The 23,332-nt window shown below is 49.1% G+C and overlaps 1 protein-coding gene across 1 annotated transcript in view; it reads left to right on the top strand.

Annotated features, from left to right (window-relative positions):
* Window positions 1-23,332, top strand: part of LARGE1 (LARGE xylosyl- and glucuronyltransferase 1) — a 585,040-nt gene that overhangs the window by 524,294 nt on the left and 37,414 nt on the right. Inside the window, exon 11 of the mRNA XM_004269399.4 lies at window positions 14,428-14,591. Within this exon, the coding sequence (XP_004269447.1) occupies window positions 14,428-14,591 (164 nt within the window). The remainder of the gene's footprint in view (window positions 1-14,427; window positions 14,592-23,332) is intronic.

Genomic DNA, 23,332 nt, shown 5'->3' with positions numbered 1-23,332 from the left:
AGTCCAAATATACGAGGCATCGAAAATAGTCCCACGTGTAGATGCTGACGACAGAGTGCTGGCTACCAGGGGATGGAGAGAGGGCATTATGGGGAGCTGTGTTCAGTGGTTATAAAGGTACAGTTATAAGTAAGTTCCAGAGATCCACTCTACAGCCTAGTGCCTATAGTTCACGGGGTATTGTGCACTTAAAATTTATTTAAGAGTGTAGATCTCATGTTAAGTGTTCTTACCACACACACACAAAGAAAAAAAACCAAGACACTTTTGGAGGCAATGGTTATGTTTATTACCTTGAATGTGGTGATAGTAACCTGAGTATATACATATATCCAAACTCATGTTTTCATTATGTGTCATTTTTTGTGTGCCGACTGTACCGGGTGGAGGAAGTTGCTGGTGCAAAGGTCCTGAGGTAGGGCAGGTTTGATGTGACGAACTGAAGGATGGCCTGTGTGCCCGGGACTGCTGGGGAAGGAGGAGAACAGGAGATGCAGAGCAGCAGGTAGCCAGGAGGCAGGCTGGAAGGAGGCTGGAAGTGGGTTAAAGAGTCAGAATTTTGTTTTGTTACTATTCCTTTTTGTATTCTTATCTTGGATGTCAGGAGAATTCCTTTAGGCTCCGATGGCAGGGGAGGGCGCGTGTGGAAGCTCTTGCGGGCTGACACTCACCTGGCCCTGTATCAGGATGACTGGTCACACGGCCACCCCTGCTCTCTGTCACTTGGCCCCCAGGTCACAGTGGCGCTGCCTCTAGCTCCAGCCCTTCTCCGTGTCACCCTCCATACCTTCCTCAGCGTCTACCCTTCTTTACCACTGGCAAGAGAGGAGGGAAAACCATTAAGCACTTGACCTCTGTCTCAGATTCTGGGAAGCCCTTAGGGGTCTCGACAGACACTGTGTTCTGGGTTTTCCTTCCGTTCTCTTTACTCACATCAGTATTTGTTGTCATCATCAATATTTGAGTGCCCATTCTGCACTCTTTCCCCAAACATTAAATATAGACTCTTCTCCTGCTCCTTTTTTTTTTCCTCCACGGAAGAGACTCAAATAAAAAGCCTTGCAGATTGACACCATCAGTTAATCTCCGTATGGGTGATTCCCGTGGTGCACTGCTCAATGCCTTACAAAGTGGAGCTCCCTTTAAAAATGCCTCACCGGCTCCTCCTACACCAGCTTCCCCTGGTGGGTCATCAGAGGGGAGAAGTCTTTGGTTGTCCCTCTCGGAATCTGTGACTGCATTTACTTGTTTAACACGCACGTGTGAGAGCCGGCCACCAGCCAGGCGCTACGCAGGGCACTGTGGTTGAAATCGGAGGCTGGCCCATGTGCCCTATAGAAGGTGCTTGCCATGGACCAGTGTCAGGGGTGGCAAGAGAACAGTCTGCCCGGGTGCAGGGAGGGCCATGAAGGAGAGAGCAGCCTTCTTTGAGGCTCACCTCAGCTGTCCCCCCAAACACTCCCCTTGATGCTGAGCCCACATCCACTACCTTTCTGCTCCTCCTGCACCCCAGGCTCCCCCCACCCTCCTTGGGAAGGCCTTTGTACTTGCTTCCCAAGTCCTGGGACACCCTGACCACCCCCCAGCCTCGGATAACCCTTAATGTCACTCTCTGTGATGTCCCATATTTTCTTTTCCTCAGCGCGTACCTACTATCCACAATTATTTGATTCATGTCATTTTTTTTCCTAGTTTTTTCCCCAGATATAAGAGACTCTGCCTGTACCGTTCACCTCTGGGGTGCCCTCCCCTAGAATGGAAGCAGGCACATAACAAGCACTTAATAAATGTTTATGGACTGAACTGAACAAATAAGAGGGAAGAATGAAGGACCAGACACAAAGGAAGAGCAGATGAAGAAGTAGAGAGTTCGGAGAGAACGTGCTGGTAGTTTCTGTACTGGAGCAGAGGCATGTCAGGAGAGGGGCAGAGAATGAAGCTGACCGAGGGGCCTGGGCTGTGCTTAGGAGTTTAGACTTAATCCTGTCGGTAGTGAGGAGTCACCAAAGGGCTTTAATCGTGGTCACATTTACATTTGAGAAAAATCACTCCATGTAGAGAATAGAACCGAAGGGGTGAGACTGGAGGCAGGGAGACCACTTAGAGGCCATTGCCGCATCCCAGGCCAAAAGATGGTGATGGGGCTCTGACCAGGGGCGGCGGCCGCGGGGATGGAGAGGACAGATGGGTTGTTTTGTGGGCGCTGAGAACAGGGGAGCAAGCGCAGCTGGCAACCATAAACCGAGACGGCAGGTCCCTGTGCTCTGCTTCAGTCAGATGCCTCTGGCCGGGCAGGCCCGCAGCGGCAGGGGCTGGAGCAGGCAGAGAGTCTGTAACATCGCAGCCAGGAATCGTGTCTCCGTGGGGAGTTCTACCCCTGATCCTTCGCAGCATGCTGAGTGTTATCTGCAAACAGAGCCAGCGGGAAAGGGTAAGACCTCGTATCTGGCCCAAAGCGGAAGGCTCCCAGCTTTGGGGAGGAAGTCGTTGGAACTATGACAAGCGCACAGTTAGTGGTCGTCTCAAAGACTGCAAGTCAGGGACCTCTCCATTGGACTGCAGATCCCAGATGGGAAGGGGATCTGGTGGCAGGGTCTAAGTCTCAAGACGCATTCATCCATTCAGCAGATAAGTCATTGAAATGGTCACCAGCCGCAGGGCTAGAGATCCTAGGGGGGGAGCGAGTGCAGATCGAAGCCTGACTCTCACAGTGCCTATCTAGTGAGGGATGCAGGCAGGCACGGGGTTGTCATCCAGTGTGATAAGTGCCGGGACAGTGTGGTGCTTTGAGAGCACACAGGAAGGGGAGAGCTGGTATGTCAGGGAAGACTTCCTGGAGAAGGTGAAATTCGAAGGATGAATAAGGAGGAGTGAGAAGACATGGAGAGTGGCGGGAGCGGCACAGGCAGTGGAGACCAGAGGTGAACACGAGCATGGCATACTCGGCTTCCAGTGAAGCCAACGTGAGCACGTGGAGGGCTGCACAAGTGCATTCTTGTATTATTATGTCTTCACGGAGGTGACGATGATGATAAGGGTGTGAGCTCTCTGGTCATCCCAGATCGCTCATTTAATGGACATAGGACCTCAGAGAGGTCACGTGGATGCTCTGAGCCTTGGGTTCACCATCTGATAAATAACTGGGGACAGGGATGCCTTTGTCATGGTGTCTCATGGATAATGTATGTTAAATCACCAAAAATAGGACACCCAGAACACAGTGTTCATTGAGAAGGGGGTTTATCACAAACCACAGTGCCCAACCTGTCTGATCATTGTCGTTCCACGAATGGGTTCTGGGATTTTAAGATTTTTTTTCTAGGAAGGCCTGGCAGAGAGATGAACCTACAGAGTCACTTAGAAATCTGTGTATGAAGCATGGAAGGGGCTGTCACATTTGCTCTGGATCAGACAATCCCAGGTAGATTTCTCCTCCAGCAGGAGACTCTGGGTGGGAGGAAGAGGCCATTTGGTTGGTCTTGGTGCCGGAAAGAGAGAGGGAGAGAGAAAAGAAAAAGGAAAAGAGGGAGGGAAGGAGCATGAATTCAGGAGGTTGGGGGAATTCAACCCTTTAGGAAGCAGAAAACCCCATTTCCCAGCCTTTGTCTGGGGTGCTTGCTCCAGAACAAGATGGTTTTGTTTGGAAGAGCTCGGGCTCCAGCTGCGGCGTAGAATGACAGTAGCTGATGGGACATTGCCACTGCTGTCCCACAGTTTGTCTGGCCATCTCTCCCCGGAACCAATAAGTTAGTCTGTGTAATGCAAGAAGCATTCACTTGGCATTAGTTACTATACTTTGAGTGAAGTCGCAGTGGAAGCTAGAATTCTGTATATCAGCATTTCTCTCCCCTTTCCTCAGCAACCCAGCTGCTCAAGCGTAGCCCAGAAACTCTGGGACGCCACAGAACGCGGCTGGATAATCGTGGATATTCTCTACCCCCTAATCCGTGCAAAAATCCTTCTACAGTGTCTCTAACAGGCTTACATCTGGTTTCCGCTGGAATCTTCCCAAAGACAGGGAGCTCACCACCTCCAGCAGCTTAGTTCACTGTTAGAAACCTCCAGATGCTAACCCCCTCTTCCTCGTGTTGAGTTGAAAATCCCCCCTTCTGGAAAGAATCCATGAATCTGAGTCCTGTGCAGGAAAAAATAAGGACACCCTCTGTGGTCCCCAACAGCTGGGCAGATAGTGTAACTCCGTACAGCGTGTTATCCAGAAACATGTAACTCTCCCCAAGCACTGTATCTATAGAAGCCTGCTTTATCATCAAGAGTGCGTTGCTCCACCTCAGGGCGTGTTCCAGATAAGAGAAACTCACCTTTCTAAATGCAAAACCATTAACATATATGTTATGATAGATGTTTTCCAATTTGGATGGGAATCTTACTCAAGTACATGCCCTTCCTTAGTAACCAAAGTATACCAAACTCAATTTACAATTTTCAGTGACTAAGGTTGCACTGAGTAGGCTGAGGGGGCGGGAATTGGCCAGAGGAGGGAAGATGCTGTTTATCCTGGCAGGAAATGGCCTCAGACTGTTTGCTGCTTATCCTGCAGATGCCTTTCTGACAGCTGTCACTTTCACTTCATCAGCTTCAGAACAACCCTTTCTGGGTTCAACCCCCTGTTCATCCTTCCCGTGGCAGCCAAAAAAAGGAAAACCAGTGGTATTGAAGTCAGAAAGTCCAGTGGTAAAAGAATTATCCACTGTCATGTTAGAAGTTAAATTATGAAACATAGCAAACACCTAAAAAGTGGAAAAAAAGCAAAAAGACTGGATACCAATGAGTTTTCACATTTATATGTAATTATAAGTCAATAGACAAGTGTCTGCAGACTTGGAGTTCCCTTATCCGATGCCCACAGCAGACATCACTCATTGATGACCCCAGTTGTCCATCTGGGCTCAGCCCCAACCCCAGTATCCTCACCAAGACAGTACTCCAGAGAACCAGTAACAATCCCCAAGCAATAACACGGGAGATGCGGGCATCCGTGCACTAGGCCTTCATCATTCTGTTCTCTCCTGCATGAGGAGAGCTCTCTGTGCTGCTCCAAGACCTTTCTCTACTTCTTCTAGCCTTTGATAATTGGAGATTTCCTGCAGGGAAAGCAAAAGGGAAATGCAGCTTTAATCTTCACCACAATCAAGGGAAGGAGACGTTACGAGTCACTTTTTACAGATTAAGGAAACCAAAGCTCAGAAGAGATGAGTTACGTGCTCAAAATCAAGCAACTCCTATATGATGGGGCCGTGATTGGAAACAGGGTCGCCCTAACTTTGAAGTCATCGACTGACCGAGGCCATGCTCCTCAAGTGGATGTAGATCCCTATTTAAAATTAACATAAGAGGAGCTACAAGTCATTCAGCGATTCTCCTAGCTGCTTTTACTTTATATCACTGCTCTTACGAACAGTATTCTTTTACGAACCCTGCAAGGTAGTTATTATTATCTTTATTTTTTAGAGGAGAAAACAGGCTCAGCAATGTGAAATCAGAGGACAGGTTGGTGGCAGCTCTGGAACTGGTATCAGTCTTGCTGAGTAGTCTTTTTACAACCGCTGAAAACACTCCATGATCTAAAGTTGTAACACTTAACCCCAATCCCAGCACCCCCATCTCCCAAAGCTCGTGCCTTTATTTTTCTCCATAGCACTTATCACCCATTGATGTATTATATTCTGGACTTATTTATTTTGTTGGTTCTGTCTCTCCAACTAGAATGTAAGCTCTGGGACTGCAGGGATGTCTGTCTGTTTCATTCATCAGTATATCTTTATGCCTATGAAAGACTGCCTGGTATGTGCTCGATAAATTTTGTAGAACCAATGAACATATTACAAGTCTTTGTCTTGAAGTATTTGTGGTACTCTGGAAAGAGCCCTGTACTTAAAATCTGAAAACCAGGCCCCAGGACTAGATCTATGCCTTCAAGTATAACTCTTGCCTTTCCTGAGTCTCAGTTTTCCCACCTGTAAAATGGTCAGTAAACAAACCCAGCCCAGGCTGGTATGTGCGTTGAAGGGCTTAAGGTATGAGAAGGGCTACAGGCCACAGGCGGTCTCCTTACGAGTATTGGCCAGAAAGCTCGTCCTGGATGCCTTCCCATCCAGCTGCTCTCAGCCCCCTGCCTCACCTCTGAAAGGAGGGCTTCCACGTTCAACCCCCTCGTGCTACAAGGGTGATGGGCCACCTGTGGGGTCACATCCCCTGATGCTAAGCTCACTAAGAAGAAAAGACAACGGCCTCACGGTGGCTCCGTGAGACGTTAAAAATAAGACACATGTAAACAGAAGCTACCAGGGAACAGATGGCTCTGTGGAAACAGCTGTATCCCAGAGAAACCCCAGAATGCGTTATTGTTCTCACGTGCGAGCCGCATGTCACCAGCTCTTTAATCACACAGTGGGCAGCAGAGCCCAGGGTGGATGGCGTCCAGAGCCCTACAACAGGCTGCCCGAGGCCAGCCTCCAGTGACTTTCCATGGCGTGTCAAGTTCCAGAGCCTGAAGCGTCAGTGTTTGCCTGGGTGGCCAGGAGAGGGGGTAAAGGTGGGAGTCATGGTCCAGATGCTCAGAGGGTGTGTCTGGGCCACAGGAAGACATCCTTCCTTTGCACACCTAGGCTCTGGTTGTCACCTATCCAAACCCGCCAGGTGCTCGACTCTCCTGTGCCTTTGTCAGTCACAGCCCCCGCCCTCTTCTCCTTTTGGCTGAATCTTCCTCCCCTAACTGGCTCCTTGTGCGGTAGGTAAGAGGACAGCTCTGGAGCGAGACTGCCTTGCGTAAGATGTTAGGAACACTCCCTTTGGGATTTCAGGCCACTCAACTCTCTGTGCCTCAGTTTTCTCACCTGTAAATGGGAATCAGGTAGGACTATTCCTACCTGGTAGGCTTGATGAGGATTAAGTAAGGTAAGGCAGGTCAGGAGCTTAGGTCAGTGTAGCACCTAGCACATCCCCCCGACCTTGAGTTTTGTTTTTTGTTTTGCGTTACGCGGGCCTCTCACTGTTGTGGCCTCTTGCGCTGCGGAGCACAGGCTCCGGACGCACAGGCTCAGCGGCCATGGCTCACGGGCGCAGCCGCTCCGCGGCATGTGGGATCTTCCCGGACCGGGGCACGAACCCGTGTCCTCTGCATCGGCAGGCGGACTCTCAACCACTGCGCCACCAGGGAAGCCCCAATCTTGAGTTTTGTTTGCATTATGAATACACAGTTTTACAATTGCTAACTTCTTTGTTTCCCCACCCAGACTGTATAAACAATTTAAGTGCAGAAATGGGTTCATTCCCCATTCCTAGCACAGGGCTTGGCATAGAATGAGGGACTGTTAATTGTGTGCAATGTACACATTAACACTGATAGCTGGGAGGGAGCAGACCATGCCTTTTTCTTATTTTCTCAGAGCCTCAGTCAGTGCTCAGCAGACCCTCTCTGAACCGTCACTGAATGGTCCTAAGGTCCATGCTTCTCCCCTCCCACGAAAGAATGAAAGTGGCCCATGGTTTGGTTTCCTTGGAAAACAGTGGTTTGGGTTCCTGGAATTTTGTTGATTAATATGCACAGCAGGCAACCAGCGAGCTAGTAATTTTTCTCTTCCTGTCCATGTGGTTTAATAAAACTTAACCACTTCATGGAAACCCCAGGGAAGAGCCCTGAGTTAGGTTCCAGGAGACGTGACTTAGAGCCCCAGCTTTTCTGTGCACATCCCGGGTGCTCCAGTTTCCTCATCCATCAGCTGGGGGCAAGTGGGCGGCCCTGCCAGTCTCCTGTAGACACTGGGAGGAACGGATGAAGAAATGGATATCCAGGCCACTGAAAGTGAAAGCTGAAAGTGTAAAGCAACACTCCTGGGTGTTATCTTATCCATCAGATGTTTCTGCCTGTTGTCCTAAAGCATCCAAAGGACAGGTGTCGAAAGAAGAAAGGGTGGCCTCAGAGACTCCTGACTTGGTCCGTTGTGCTGTCTTCATCACTTAGTGGCTGGAAGAGGTCAAGTAGGTGTGTTAGTTAAGGTAACACAAGCAGCCATAAAATGGACTCGGCAGACTGGAAGTTTATGACGCGCACGAAGTTCAAGCAGGTGTTCCTGATTGGCAGGCAGCTCTTCTCCAGGTTCGGGGCCCAGACTCCTTCCATCTTGTGCCTCTGCCCTCCACAGAGCATCCTCTACTGGGGGCTCTCACTCTGGCTGCCACAGAGAAGACTGTGCGTGAGACAGTCTTAAAAGTGGTACCTGTAGTGGCCAGAATCTGCCCACATTCCACTGACGCGGACTTGGCTACATGGTTCCCCTGCACTGCAGGAAGGTTGGAAACTCAGCCCGAGAGCAGAAGATCTCTGCCACCGAGGGAAGCACGTGATTCAGTCCTCTGCAGTCACAGAACCGTCTGGCATTAGACTAGAAAGATCCCCAGAGACTGCTGAACACGGCATCGTAGGGACTTGATTATGTACAAGAACTTGGAGGAAAGACACCTGGATGTGAATCTCGGCTACTCTGTTCATTCACTGTGTGACCTTGAACAAGTGGCTAAGGCTTTCTTTATAGACCTGGACTGCTGGTGGTCTCTAAGCCACGGTGACCATGAGTGTTAATGAGAAAGTGCCCACAGGGCTCTCAGCCCTTACCTGGCCTAGTGAGGACGTGATCCTTGAAGCCAGAACTCTTTGTCTTGCTGTTGGGAGAAATGACTTGCTCAAGGTCACGTGGAAAATGAGGGTCAGAGGAATCAGGCCTCAGTGTCCACTTATCCCTATAATCTCTCCATGTCGTTTTTCCTGACTTCGAGCAGAGAAGTCCATCAGGCCGGAGCCCAGGGACACACTTCCCACCCATCTGAGTCCTCAGGCAGGACCAGCCATCATCTCTGGCAGCTCAGAGGTCAATCTAGGCCACTGCCCTTCAGGATGGGAAGAAATAAATGCCAACTGCTTAAAGGTCATTTGCCCTTAAGTCCAGATCTCCCTGTGCCTCAGCTGGCTGCCCAAGGAAGCAACTGAGCAAATGCATTTTATCTCAGGAGGAATCTGTATTTTGTTTCTGTGACTTGCTTGTCAGGGGCCCCTGCTCCCCACGTGGCTGGAGTGGGCAGTGGCGGTAGCATTCAGACCCTGTTAACCCAAGTCACCCCAGCCCTGCCTTCCAGCTCAGCATCTCCCTGGAGAGATTACCTGGGTGAAAAAGAGGCAGGTTTCAAGCTGCTCTAGTCTCCTCCTTGGGATAACATCAGCCACGCAGTCAGCAATGATGAGCAGTCCTAGATTAGAATTTGAAAAGGTACATAATGCGATCATAATAACATCGCTGAGGTGTGTGTAGAACTCTACAGTTTACAAAGCACTTGTACATGCATTAGCTCATTTGAGAAAATTGCAGGGAATTACTTAAGTACAGAAAAGTATAAAGAAGCCAATAAAATTCATCTGTGAATCCACCACTCAGAGAAGAGCTTTGTTAACATTGTAACGTGTTCCCTTTGGTCTGTTTCTGTGTGGGGTTGGTTGGTTTGTCTTTTTGCTGTATTGGAATCTTACTGCATGTGCATTTTTATGGCCTGCTTTGTTCACACAGCGTTGTGTCTTCCACCAGCTCATTTGATCCTCACATCCATCCGCCAGGAGAAAAGTGAGTGTGTTGTGAGATGTCCCTGGTGTGAGGTCCAAAGACTGGATTCACAGTCCAGACTGCTGCTCTCTAGCTGTAACTGGAAGATTATGGACACCTTCTGAGCCTCAGTTTCCTCTCTCATAAAACGGAGCTCTGTGCCGAAGGATTAAATTAGTAAAGCAATGCACCTGATTTAGCACTACACCTGGCACACAGTAGGTGCTCAGTCCATATTAGAGCAGAGGTGCAGAGCACCAGGTTGATAATCAATATAATATTAAAGCTCAAGGAAGACATCTATTTGGTCCAGAGTCCAAGAGACTCTGACGTTTTATGTCTGACCTCATACCTGCTGTGCTTTCCACAGTACCCAATGCGGTTGGTAAATGGCAGTGTTACCTAGGTCCTATCCGTTGAGCACTGTGGTGGCCACAGGTGACCTGGGGATGTGGCTGCCATTGAACCACGTTGGTACCATGAAGTTCATAGATGGAGGCGCCTTATCCCCCGGGACTGCTGGTAGACCCTCCCAGCTAGGGCAGCCATACTTTGGTAGCTCTAGGAGCATTTTCATTGGTCACTGTTCCCTTTCTTAACATGCTGTGGCTCTGAATGTATCCAACAGAGTCTTGCTGGGCACTCAAGATGCACTAGGTGTTCTGGGTTCAGGGGATTCAGAGATGGATGGGATACAGTTCCTGCCTTTAGGAGCCCACGCTATGGGCGCTTTCCAGAAAATGGCTCTTGGAGCTATTTACCTTGGAATGTCATTTTCCCCAACTCAAGGGTACTGCCAGTGTAAGGCTAAGGGGGAAGAGAGAACCCCGTAACACATGCATTTCTCATGTTCTGGTCACTAATTTCCTTCCTCATGTGATGAGGATAAACTTTTTCGAAACCTCATCAAAGAAAGACCCTTTGCTCCACACGCAGGTGTCTGGCCGTGCTCACACACAGACATGCATACACATCCTCACAGGCTCCCTCTCTCTCTTCACTGGACTGGAAGCCATGCACTCTTATCAGCATATTAAAAATACAACACAAAACAAATACCCACCAAACAGCCCTGCTTTTGCAAAGAACTTGACAGACATTTATTCTCTAAGGGGCAGTAATTACTTGTTTTCTTCAGCAGGGTGGATGAGAAAGGGAAGGTGGGTGTCGGTTGGTTCCGTTTCCTCCTGGCAGACAACACTGCAACTTCCAGGCATATTTGAGTTCAAGGAGAAAGACATTGGGACTCTCTCGGACACTCATGAAACAGAAGGTGACCCAGCCTTATCCAGCCCCTCTTCCCCTGCCCTCCAGACCCTTGCCATGCCATCTCCTTCAGGTGACGTTTCAGCACACGTCCACCTAGGTGTCTCCGGGAGCCCAGGAATCTCCCTTTCCTAATTGTGATCACAACCACGATAATAGATGACGTTGTTGAGTCACTCCAAACACTGTGCTCTTCATATGCAGCATCTCCTGGAATCCTCCTGCCATCCCCTGAGGTAGCTACTGTTATTATCTCCATTTTACAGGTGAGGAAATTGAGGCTCAGAAGGGTTAAATGATTCACCCACTCTCCCCAGATTTCATGGAGAGGATTGGGATCGAAGCAGTAACCTCAGCCCCTGTCCTGTGTCTGTTTCTTGACCTGAGGCTAAACAAGCATCTTTTCTGGAGAGGCAGCTTGGTGGTCCAGGGACAGAGACCCAAGTTCGACCTCCCTGGGTGATCTCAAGATCTCCAAACAGTTTCCTCCACTGTCAAGTGAGGGTTTGACACATGCCTTACTGGATGGCTCTAAGGACAAGAAGTCAAGCACACCTAGCACCTTGCACGGAGCCCAACACATGCTTGTTTGCTGGACACAACCTTTTCAGCCGTCACAGACCCTCAAACTGCAAATATAGGAGCCAATGATGGGCGTAAGAATGACAAGCTTCTATGCATAACGTTAGAGAATACAAAAGGGAAATGACACGGACAGACCTTAACTTCAGTGACCGCAGCCTTCTTGTGTGCGGCAGGTATTTCTCATGCACACAGCACACGCGTATTGAGCACCTGTCCTGCGGTGGGCACGGTGCTGGGGACAATGGTGAAGTGTCACAGTCTCGCCAGGGAAGTTGCTCTTAAACAATTTCAGTTCAAACTAGCAAGTGCTTTGGTGGAATTACGGGTTCAGCGCTCTTAGAGCACAGAGAAGAAATGGAGTAGCCCTACCTGGCAGGGCCCATAAAGGTTTCACAGAGAAGGTACCATTTAAGCTGAATCTTGAAGGTCAATAGAAAGTCCGCAGGTGGGGAAGAGTGGGTGAGGTGAGGGAGGGTGTGGCAGGGAGGGAAGATGGACCAAGTCACGGAGGCGTGGGAGGGAATGCAGGTTTGGGGAGCAGAGGGAAGACCGTTGGTGTAAGGCAGAGTACGTGGGGATTGATGGGTCAGAGAGAGAGTATACGATTGTCAGTGAGGATCTGGGTTTAGTCCTGCAGGCCAGAAGGCGTCACCTGGCTCCTAGGATCTTAGGTGGGATGAGAGTTCCAGCTCCTAGCCTTATATCAAGTAGTTACCCTGCTGGCATAGAGGGAATCTTCAAATAGGCAAGGACATCGAATTGGACTTGAAAAGCTGAAGGATATCCCTGATCGCATCCTTCTTAAAGGTTAAAAATGTCAAAGATAGCTGAAAACGTCTCATAGATCACTTGGATCACAACCAGTTCCCCGAGTGGCCTTTGGGAACATATGGGTGCATCTGGAGTTGTACGCAGCCGTCTGGAGAATCCTGCGAACATTTATTGGGCTGGGGCCCTGGAAACCAACCGCCCCGTGGTATGTGGGACAGCCTCACCCAGTGAAAAGGTGCCCCACACAAAATGCCAATGACACTGCCTGTTATCTAGTGGTCCAAACCCATAAAACCTCAGTGGTGTGCCGTGAGAAGTGTTTATGGATGCAGCTCTACTGACCTCGGCCAGGCTTGCTCACGTGATAGGCAACTGGGGAGACTCCACTCTGCTCCAGCTATCTCTCTTCCCCCAGCAGGCTAGCCAGGCATTTTCCCAAGAAGCATGCACTTCCTCTCGAGCCCTAGCCTCAGGATTGGGGCTTTCCCCTCCATTCTGTCTGCCAAAGCAAGTCACAGGTCCGGCCCAGATTCAAGGATTAAAGAAATCGGCTTTGCCTCTGTAGTGGGCAGCACCAAAGGTCGCATGACAAAGGGGAAGGATATGGGGGAGGGGGCAGTGAAGAAACTGGAGCATTTAATGCAGTCAGCTGTCAGCACACATCTTGAGAAATAATATCAGAGCTTAACCTGTCAAGGCAGTGGTCTTTTTTTTTAATAAATTTATTAAAAAAAACAAAATATTAAAAAAGAAAAAAGTCTTTTTTCAGAAATACAGACAGAAAAATTACAAGATCAGCATGGTCTTAATATAAAGCAAACTAAAATTTACCATGATTTTGAACTACTGGTAGAGAATAAAGAAGGAAAATCCATTTGACCTTAACAGTAAAATCACTGGAACTGGAGACAAAAGAATAATCAGAGCATATCACCTAGTTCAAAGCAGTGGTCTTAACTGATAGGTCATAAAGGAGTGAGTGAATATATTTTCTTGTTGGTTTAGAGATTTTATATATCTTCTTTTTGGAAAAATGTTCTGTTGCATTCAGCTCTTAATAACTCTAGTCATGTAAAGTTTAATCTATATTCAACTATATGTCATCATGTGATGGACAAGGTTCATGTAACAGAAGAAATATTGGAAGCAACCATGTGACCTTTGGCAAATTATTATTTCCTTTAAATACGTTTTATTGAAATACAGTTTGCATATGATAAATCCACCTGTTCTGAGTGTACATGTATTTTCACAAATGTGTACACCCAGATAACCATCACTCTGAGCATGACGTAAGACATTCCCATCACCCAAAAAAGTCCTCTCCTGCCTGTTCCCGGCCCATTCATTCTGCTACCGCACGTCCACGGATTGAATTTCCGTAACTGTCGAAGTTCTTTTACTTGTTCGTTGCAATTTTTCACCTATAAGGCAAGCACAGTCAGTCCCACCTGCCTGGGAGGGATATTGTATATCGGCAGATCTGGAAACCTGTATATCTGCACCTGCTTATGTGAAGTGCTAAGTTCCTAGTTCCCTGTTAGCAGGACAGCTCACTCTTTCGCTAGTTGGGTAGGAAGGAGAGTAGGAGAGGTAAGTAAAGAACTCCTACAAGCAGATTAATAAAGTAAAAGATGTCAGAGCCTTAGAAGAGAGGGAGAAGAAGAGTGGGTACTGAGACTGATTAAACTTGGATGAAATGAAAAGAAAAGATGTTTTGTTTCGTTTATGGGTTTGCGTTTTCTGTCCAATACCTGGTACAGAGATTGAAATCTGTAGCTCTGGAGAGAGAAAGGCACCAGGTCACACACAGGTACTGCTCCATTTGGTTCCCGTTACTCTGTTCACAGACGACAGTTCCCCCCTGTTATTTGCAATTGTTGTGCTGGGTCATGAAGGAAAACGTTTTTTGTTTTGTATAAGGACTTCGTGGTTGCTTATGCATTTGTCAGTGCCGCCACCATCACTGTTGGCTCAGAGCGTCTCATTCCTCAGAGGGTGAGGCAGCTGCCCTTTATCATCACCTCTTTGAAATCAGATTAAATTGCAGAGGAAAATGAAAACAGGATCCTGTCCTTCTCTGATTGGCCCATCAGTAAGGTCCGATGGGTAACAAACTCAGGGGAGGACAGGGCACAACAGGCAGGCCCCTCGGGGATTTTCTTCTCGTTTCCAAGCCCTCTTGCCTACCTTTCAGCTCCAGAAGCAGCTCTCTGAGCTGGATGAGGACGACTTGTGTTATGAGTTCCGGCGAGAGCGTTTCACCGTCCACCGAACCCACCTGTACTTCTTGCACTACGAGTATGAGCCCACTTCAGACAACACGGACGTCACCCTGGTTGCTCAGCTCTCCATGGACAGGTAAGCAGACGGGCCCTCACGCTCCACACAGTCCCCTTGCTGCTGCCCTTCACCCAGTCGAATGGAGAAGGGAGAGGTGGCCTCACAGGCTTAGAACATTGAAGCCTGATAAGATAGGGCTTCTGTCTCATCCCCTCTCCAGCACTGAGAACCAAGGGCTCCTGTCTCCTGATGGTGCTGGTTGTTTGTGAGGGTGAAGAATTGATTCTAAAAAAATAGAGCTCTACTCACATTACCTCAAGGAAAGGGGGAGTGTATTATAGGGAAACACACGGACTGGACCCACAGTTGCTGCTGGAGAGCAATTCTGTTTGTTTTCCTTATATACGTGTTGATGCAAGCATCACTCCTGGAGCCTTTATCAGGAAGTACTGACGTGATCCCTGCCCTCATGTGGCATATGGTCTGTTGCACTGATTCTCAACCTTGACTGGGGACAAATTGAATCACCTGAGGAACTTTTAAAACAAATTCATGGTCAGGTTCCATTGCAAACCAGTTAAGTAAGAATCTTTGTGGGGTGGAGGCCTTGAATTGTTTTGAGTTTGCCATGTGCAGCCAGCATTGAGAAAATGGGACTAGCGGTATAAAAACAGTCAGTAATTAAGTCGAATGATTATAATTGTGGTAAGTGCTTTGAAGGATGAAACACATATTATCAGTGTCAAGGGAGAGACCTTCTTTAGGTGGCATGGTCAGGAGAGGTCTTTCTAAGGAGAGGACATTTCTGCAGAGACTTGAGGATGAGAAAAGGAGTTAGGTAGGTGAGTTGCTGAGAAAAGTTTTCCAGGCAGACAAAAGAGCAAGTGCAAAGGCCCTGCAGTAGGAAGGGCCTCGTGTATTCAGACACCTGATAGAAGACCAGTGTGACTGAAGCATCGCTTGAGAGGGGGCTTGAGGGGAAAGTTGCATGAGGTTAAGTTTATAAACATTAGAAACTCATGAAATATTTGGATTTTACTCTAAACGTGGTTGAGAACCTATTGTAGAAATTTCACAGAGTTTTATGCTGTAATTTATATTTTTGAAAACATCTCTCTGGCTGCCAGGAGGTGAATGGATTCAAAGCCTTTCAGGGCTCTGCAGTTTCTCTGTACCTGGCCGTCCTACGTGCCTTGTGCGCACCTCGGCTAACCAGCTTCCTCTTTGATTTACTGATGTCCACAGTGGCTGCCCTTGCCCTAGTTCCCTTCATGTCATTCCCCCTCGACTCCCACAATTAGGAAGGGAGTTTGATGGTCTCCTTCTGTCTTTGAGCCACTTTGGAGATGCCTGTCCAGCCTGTGGATGAGATTCCATGGGGTCGTGTTAGGATTAAATGAGTTAATGCCTGTAAAGTGCTGAGGACAGTACGTGGCACTTAGTAAGTGTTCAATAAATGTCACTTGTGATTAGTCATGAGTGATTGAAGAATGAGTGAACAAACACAGGAACAGCACTGGGACACGAAAAGGCTCACAGACAGGAAGCGGTCTGGGAGTTCGGGAGAGTGAGGGCGACCTTGCCTCCGGAGGCAGCCGGGAATGATGCGTGCTGAGAGCGGCTGTGGAAGCAGGTTCCTTTTTGCTTTGTGAGTCCCTCCGCTTATTAGCAAATGACGGCTCACAGAATTAAATGGCTTCATGGCTAGTGGTTTCCTGGAGATGCACAGCCTCCGGGACACCTGTACAGAAACTCAGAGAATTTGCTGACCGTAACAGGTAACAAAGACCAAACGGGATAAGAAAGACAAGCACAGAGCTTCTGGCTCCAGCTGGGCCCTTGCCCATCTCAGGAGAGGTCTTCCCTTCCCGTGGCCTCACTTTTCTCATCTCCAGAATTCACGTGATTTCTCGGTAGATACTGTGTAAGCGTCTATTAGAATCCCGTGCCAGCCTCTTGTGGGGCTGGGGCTACGTAACCCTGTTCCTGCCTTCAAGGAATACGTAGTGTATTCAGAGTTCAGACCATGTATTCGTTTTCTGTTGTTGTGTAATAAATCACCACGGATTTGGCAGCTTTAGAAACACATTTTTTTTTTTTACTTTGACAGTGTCTGGGTCAGGAGTCTGGATGTGTTAGCAGGTTCTCTGCTTGCGGTCTGAGGCCTGAAATGCAGGTGTTGGCTGGGCTGCAGTCTCATCTCGGAGTCAGAGTGCACTTCTAAGCTCATTCAGGCTTTGGCAGGATTCAGCTCCAGGACCGAGGTCCCCGCTTCCTTGCTGGCTGTTAGCTGGGGTCCTTCTGAGCTCCTGGGGGCCACCCTCAGGTCTTAGCCGTGTGGCCCTCTCAGCATAGCAGCTTACTTCTTCAAAGCCAGCAGGAGAATCTCTCCAGTCTGTTAGTCACAGGAGTAATATCCCATCGTATTCCCAGGTTCCGCTCGCACTCAAGAGAGGGGTGCTACAGGGTGATACACCAACGCAGGGGCAGGAGTCTTGGGGCCAGCTTAGAAGTCTGGCGGGCACAGGCAGGGAACAGGTTCTGACCACAGAGGGATGCTCCAGGAGGAGCCCGCATCCTGGCCGGGGCAGAGAAAGGAAGAGAGAGCGCATGTCCCCGAGGGAGGCTGAGTGGACTGACAGTAGAAGGCTCGTAGGGAGAGAAGGAGCCCCCTGCCAGCCCCCAGGTAGAGCGTGCAGCATATCCACAGGATGGGGAGGATGCCAGGCCCTCTGGGGCACACACAGTTAGAGCTTAGGTGCTTGTGCTCAGGGTGAGGGTGAGGAGAGCAAAAGATCTCGGCCAGGTAGGCAGGGCTTGGGGAAACCGGGAGAGGTGGGCAGCCCTTCCAACTCAAACCTGCCAGGCTCCCAGTGAGGCTCCATGAGGGACTGGCCTAGACCAGTGTCCCAAGTCACCCCTCCCCTTCCTTATCAGCCTGGGTGTACACACCCTTCCCCGCCAAGCACAACCGCAAGTCACCCGCCATAACTGTCGCTCTTCACGTTTATTTTTCCTTCTCCTCTATGCCATTTAAAATGAAAACAAAACCTAATCCTTAATATTCGTGCTGCATGACGGTCTAGATGGGTCTTCTGTTCTCCAGGCAGCATACATGTATCTCAGTCCCCTCAGACGAGGCACCTGAAGTCCAGATACTATGATCTGGCCAGGTGAGTGAGTTCCAGGTGATCCCAGGTTCCCATCAGAGCATCCTGGTTTTCCTTGGTCACGTTCACGACTGCTATTCGTACATTCAGCTTGTCACCAAGATATTCTTCATCAAGATGAGTAGCCAGTGGTCACCTGCAAACTCAGGTGAAAATGTGAGAATCTCTGGGAAAGCCCTGGGACATATTTACATTCAGTCAGTACTTGCTAGGTCTGTGTTCTCTGACCACAGCATCTGCACATGGTAGGTATTTAGGAGAGAGAAAGTGATGTAGGGGGGAAAAAAAGAGAGGAAGACTTGGGTTCGAAGTCGAGTTGCACCACTTCCTAACCGTGTGAATTTGGGCAAGTTATTCAGGCTGTTTGAGCCTCAGTCTACTTACCTATGAAGTGGCAGTAATATCGTCAAGTTCACAGATTGCTGTCTGGGTTTTATAAAGTGAGACGCTGCAAAGTGCCCAGTGATTAGCAAGTGGGCACGAATGTTAGCACACTTTCCTTAATGTTTTTCACCTTTATGCTGGCTATGGCATTTGCTACCCGGAATTTACAAACAATTAGAAGACAAACATTTTTAATTATTAACAACTCAAATCCATCCTTATGGATACGCTTGTTATTAACAAAAGAATACAGACAGGACAGAGCCCCTCTTTCTGTGGCCAGCCCGAAGCATCCAGCCTGGGCTGCAGGAAACCCGGCAGGACCTCCCCTCCCAGCCGGCTTGAAAGAAAGCCCCGGCACCTCTCACATCTGCTGCAAACACTAACCTCAGACGCCTTCCCTTCAGAGCACACACATCCCCCAGCATGGCAGGCATGTGATCCCCTGACACGCTGTGACAAGTAGTGCCATCCAGACAATACCTCAGAGAACCCAAGGAATTCCACACCCTAGCAAGAGACACTTAGCGGGACATAATCAAAAACTCTAAAGCAGCCGCACAGGTGGATGAAGACGGCAGAAATTCCTCCTTCCACGCCGCCATCCCACATATCCAATTATGATGCTGCAGGCTGACTGGTGCCTGCTGGATTGATTTTTAATTGAAGAAACATTTCGGGTGTGTTTGTAAACCTTTGAGTCAGAAGTAGGCCCTACGTGAGTGCCACAACGAATTAGGGGAGGCAGCGTGCAGGCTCCCGTGCCCAGCTCCCTCTAGAATTCCGTTCAGAAAGAATGAACGTTGCCTGCTGCAGCTGTGGAGCTGGGAGGGCTGCTCCTCACACAGGCGCTCGCTCAGGAAGCTTCCCTCCCATCCCAGCAGCGGACGAGAATGGTTGAAAGGACAAAGCGGGCTGGCTAGGAGGCATCCTGATCGCAGCATCCCTGCCACCTGGCCGGGAGACGCTTGCTCGGTTTCCTGCTCCTTGGATGAAGTCCTTGAAGTACCAGCTACAGTTCCAGGGAATCGTGTGGCTGACGGGCCTTCTCTCTGTTTTCTGCAAGCGGGGGAAAGGGAACGTGAGCTGAGCTAATGGGGTCCCATCCTGTAGGTCCCATCCCTCTGCCGGCAGCACAGCATCTTCTGGGAGTTTGTTAGAACACAGATGCACGGACCCCATCCCAGGCCTGCCGAACAGGAATCTCTACAGTGGGTCCCAGGGATCTGGGTTGTAATAAGCCTCCCAGGTGATCCTGAGCCAGCTGAAGCTGGGAAAGCATCGTTCTAGAGAGTGAAAGTTACTCCTTTCCCCACGCAACAGCCAGGGCGCTCTTAATCTGGTCAATCATGCTTTCTCAGTGCCTTGAGAACAGTATTAGAGCTGTCCACCGTGACCTTGAAGGCCCCGTATGACCCGGCACCTGCCCAGCCCCCAAAGCCTCTCCTTCTGCCCCGCACTTGCCTATGTGCCATCCACACTGGTCCTGTTTCTTCTTTCTTGAGCGTGCTAAGCTCTGTATCCCAAGGGCTCTTCCCTCTTCTTGGAAAGCTTTCCACCCAGGCTTTCTCAAGGCCAGTCCTTCTCATTATCCGGGGCTCACACTGACCTCTCCTGCAGGCCTGCCCTCACCGTCCCTCTTTATCCTGTTTCCTGTTCTGTTGCCCCTCTGACACTCAGTTCACTCTGAACTTACCTTGGTTTATTTCTTCTCTCCAGAAGTGCAGGAACCTTGTCTTTCTCGCTCATTCTGGGGACAATGCCTGCACATTGCACATACTCACAGGATATTTGCTGGAGGACCACGTGTTCCAAAGGGAGGAGTTGAACGTGAGGAGGAAATCACAGCTGTCATGTACGAGTGCTGCTGCACATCCAGCCCTGTGACAGACACTTGAGAGTCATGAGTAAGCAGGCTGTTCACACAGCGGCGCTCGCAAGGTTCCGAGAGCAGCTCCGGGCAAGCCCCACCACACAAGCCCTTTTCAGCGCCCCTGCCTGTGTCATGTTGCCAATGCCCCATGGCCCAAAGCATGTCCCATGGCCAGCCCAGAATCAGTGTGGCAGAGGGTATTACCAAAAGGTGTAGATGGATAGCGGGAGAGGAATTTGTAGCCATTTTGTCGTCGACAAAGGTATTATTATCCCCTCTATGCATATGTGGAAGTGGAAGCTCAAAGAACTATTGTCACTTGCCCAGAGATACTGACACAGGTCAGAGTTCAAACCCAGTTCTGCCTGAGCCCAGAACCCACAGTTGCCCTCTGTACCCTGCAGCCTGCCTTGCCCTGTGTAACAGATTGGAGTTGTCTGCCTTGTAGGGAGTGGGTTCCCCATTCCAGCAGAGACTGAGTGGCCACCTGCCCAGGCTGTTTGGCCAACTGACATTCTAGAATTCCTTCCAACCCTGGTCTTTTAGGTTTAGAATCAGCCATCTCCCTGCCTGCTCCCTTTCACCTACACAGACTGTCTGGGGCTTCCTGTCTCAGTAGGCCTCCCTGGGGGAAGCCCTGCTGCTTTCTAGGTCTTGCAGACAATATCTCTGGCCGTTCCTGAGCCTTTGCCGTCCTCTTCCCGGCATGAAGCGATGGCGGGCTCTGTGGGGGAGGGGAGAGAGCATGGGACGGGGGGTCCTCGCGTCAGCCGTTCCTCTCGTACACGGTGTCCTCTTCAGCAGGTCGTGCTCCTCTCTGAGGCTGAGGCCTTTCATCATAACAATGTTATAATCAGACTAAAAATCTCAAAGATTCTTTCCAAACGGGTAGGAATTACCCATTTTTTGAATTAATCTTTGTCTCTTGAAACACTCTCCGTGGGCCCAGGTCCTTGCTGTGCCAGAGCCTTTGTCTTCCTACGTTAAGACACCAAAGATAGACTCGGCGCAAAACTCAACAGGAACTGCACAGGGACAGACCTTAGGGAATAGGTGTGGAGAGAAACAACCAGGAGAAGGATGGAGAGACTGGGGGATCTTGGACTCCAAGAGAGACCAAGGAGAAGGAGGAAGGACTAGAGGGAAGCTGACACCAAGGTCGGAACACATTCCTGTTTGGGGAAACAGGTGATGGGAAGATATCTGGGGACCTCTTTCTCAGCCCAAAGCCAGTTCGTGTTGAGCAGTGGTCTGGATCCCTGGCACTGGGGTCAGACCTGGGTGCGAATCCAGCCCCTCCACTTTGTAGCTGTGTGACTTGAAAGAAGTCATTTCACCTCCTGGAGCTTCCTCACCTGTAAAACAGTGATTGAGAATCTCCACTATGTTTATAGCATTGCTGTAAACGTTACAAATTTACATTTACATTTTGGACAACAGCCAAAATGTGTTGGCACGCTGTGAGCAACAGATACATGGTAGAGACTTATTGTATCGTGATCACACTTGATGTATCATCATCATTACGATGAACCTCGCTCAGTTTGTCTGTTTGACTGTTGTTTGGGTCCTGGCAGAGAGCTTGGTTTTAAGGGAAAAGAGAGACTGGAGCTAGTGGCAGAGAGACAGAAGCGATGGCGCCATGATTTGTTTTCACTCAGTGAGTTTCTTTGGAACATCTGGCACCATTTCCTGTAGAGTCTGCATGGATATGACGTTTGTCACACCAGCAGCCCCTTTCTCCTGAGAACCCTAAGTATTTTGTGTCTCTGTTTTCACTCTAAACTTGTCAGAGGTGGGAAGATGGGGCTGGACCAGGCAGGGCTTGCTCCCTGCTCGGAAAACTCGGACACAGAGTCCAAAACCCCAGGTCAGGGGGAGAATCCACAGCAGAAGCTGGTCTCTCTTCACACTCGGTCAGACGTGCCTCCCGCATCCACTCCCTTTAACGCTGACGTCCACATAGTAGAAATTATCCTTGCCCTGTACTCCCCAAATCTTCAAGGATTGGTACAAACATCGCTCCCATCCAAGTGCAGAGTCCTCCCATTTTGCAGACAGTGCAACTGAGGTGCAGGTGGGGTAATTCAAACTCCCAGATTCTCAAGAGCCCAGCAGAAACCAGGGCCCTTGTAGCAGAGGCCGAACACAGATTTCAGTGAAATCAAGCATTGTGGAGAATGCAGTGCCTCTTTCAAAACTGGCCGGGGTCAGTTTGATTAACAAGTGCTATAAAGTATGAGAAATGGGGGGCATTTTACCCTGATGAATATCTTAATCCTCCTTAGTGAAAGAGGAAGCAAATCCAGGAAATACCAATTCACAGAATTAACTGAGAGGAAACTGAAAGTCCATCAGGAAAGCCATTGACACAAGATAGGTGTGCCCATTTTCTTTTGTTTAGAAGCATGGAAATGCATGGAATCTATTTCCGGGTAATTGTCCGAATAAAGTGGCCATTCTGACCAGGAGCCTACTTGATTATGTACCTCTTGCTGGGTAGGGAAAATTGAAATAGGCTTTTGCTGTTTCTTAACCATAGATTTTATGTACCAGGCACTTCTAATGCTTCTGGGCGGTGGGGGGAGGGGACATTTTTATAGATTTCGCCTCAGACATTTTTGCAGAACCCTCTTGGTTGGGAGCATCTTTCGTTTTTTTCTCTGGGCTCTGTTCCCACCCCACCCTCACTCTCTCTGGCTCAGCGCCTCTCGGGTAGCCTTGCAAAATTGCCTGGTGCCCTGGAGCAATAAGCGCTCTGAAAAATGAAGACACCCCAGGCTCACTTTTGTCCCCAACATTCATATGTTTTTTTTCCCTTGCCTTTGCCAGACACCCAAGACATCTTCTCACTGTCTTCAAAGTCCTATCCAGAAACCTAGCCACACACATTTGGTGCAAGTCCAAGAACCAAGGCTGACTGGACATCTAGAGCCTCAATTCCTTCATCAGGAAAATGGGGGAAATGACAGATGGGGCACAGGGCTTGGGGGAGAATTCTGGGAAGTGTCTGGTGCATAGTAATGAGTCAGTGATTGTGGTTATTATTACTCTTGTTTTTACTGTTTGTTTTAATGCTCCTTGTAACTCAGTTTGGCTAAATCTCCTATGGCTGGTCCCTGCTTCAGGAGAGTGGGAGGGCTGCTGTACACCTTTGCTGAGGGAGAAGGAAAGGTATAGGAGTTTTAAGCTGGAAAGGGATCTTTACATCATTAACTGTATTTTTTCCCACCCACTGTTGAAAAGAGGAGTCTGAAAAGAAAAAGCTTAGTATAGTGGGATGTGACTCTCTCCATATCACCCCTCTGGGTGGAAGCATTCGAACGCTAGACACAAAAAGGTGAGTGGTATTGTGCCCATTTTACAGATAAAGGAACTGAGGTTTGGTTATT

The sequence above is a fragment of the Orcinus orca genome, chromosome 11 (genome assembly GCF_937001465.1).
Source record: "Orcinus orca chromosome 11, mOrcOrc1.1, whole genome shotgun sequence".
Classification (NCBI taxonomy): Eukaryota; Metazoa; Chordata; class Mammalia; order Artiodactyla; family Delphinidae; genus Orcinus; species Orcinus orca.
The sequence above is the reverse complement of the archived record's forward strand: the minus strand, read 5'-3'. Positions and strand labels throughout refer to the sequence as shown.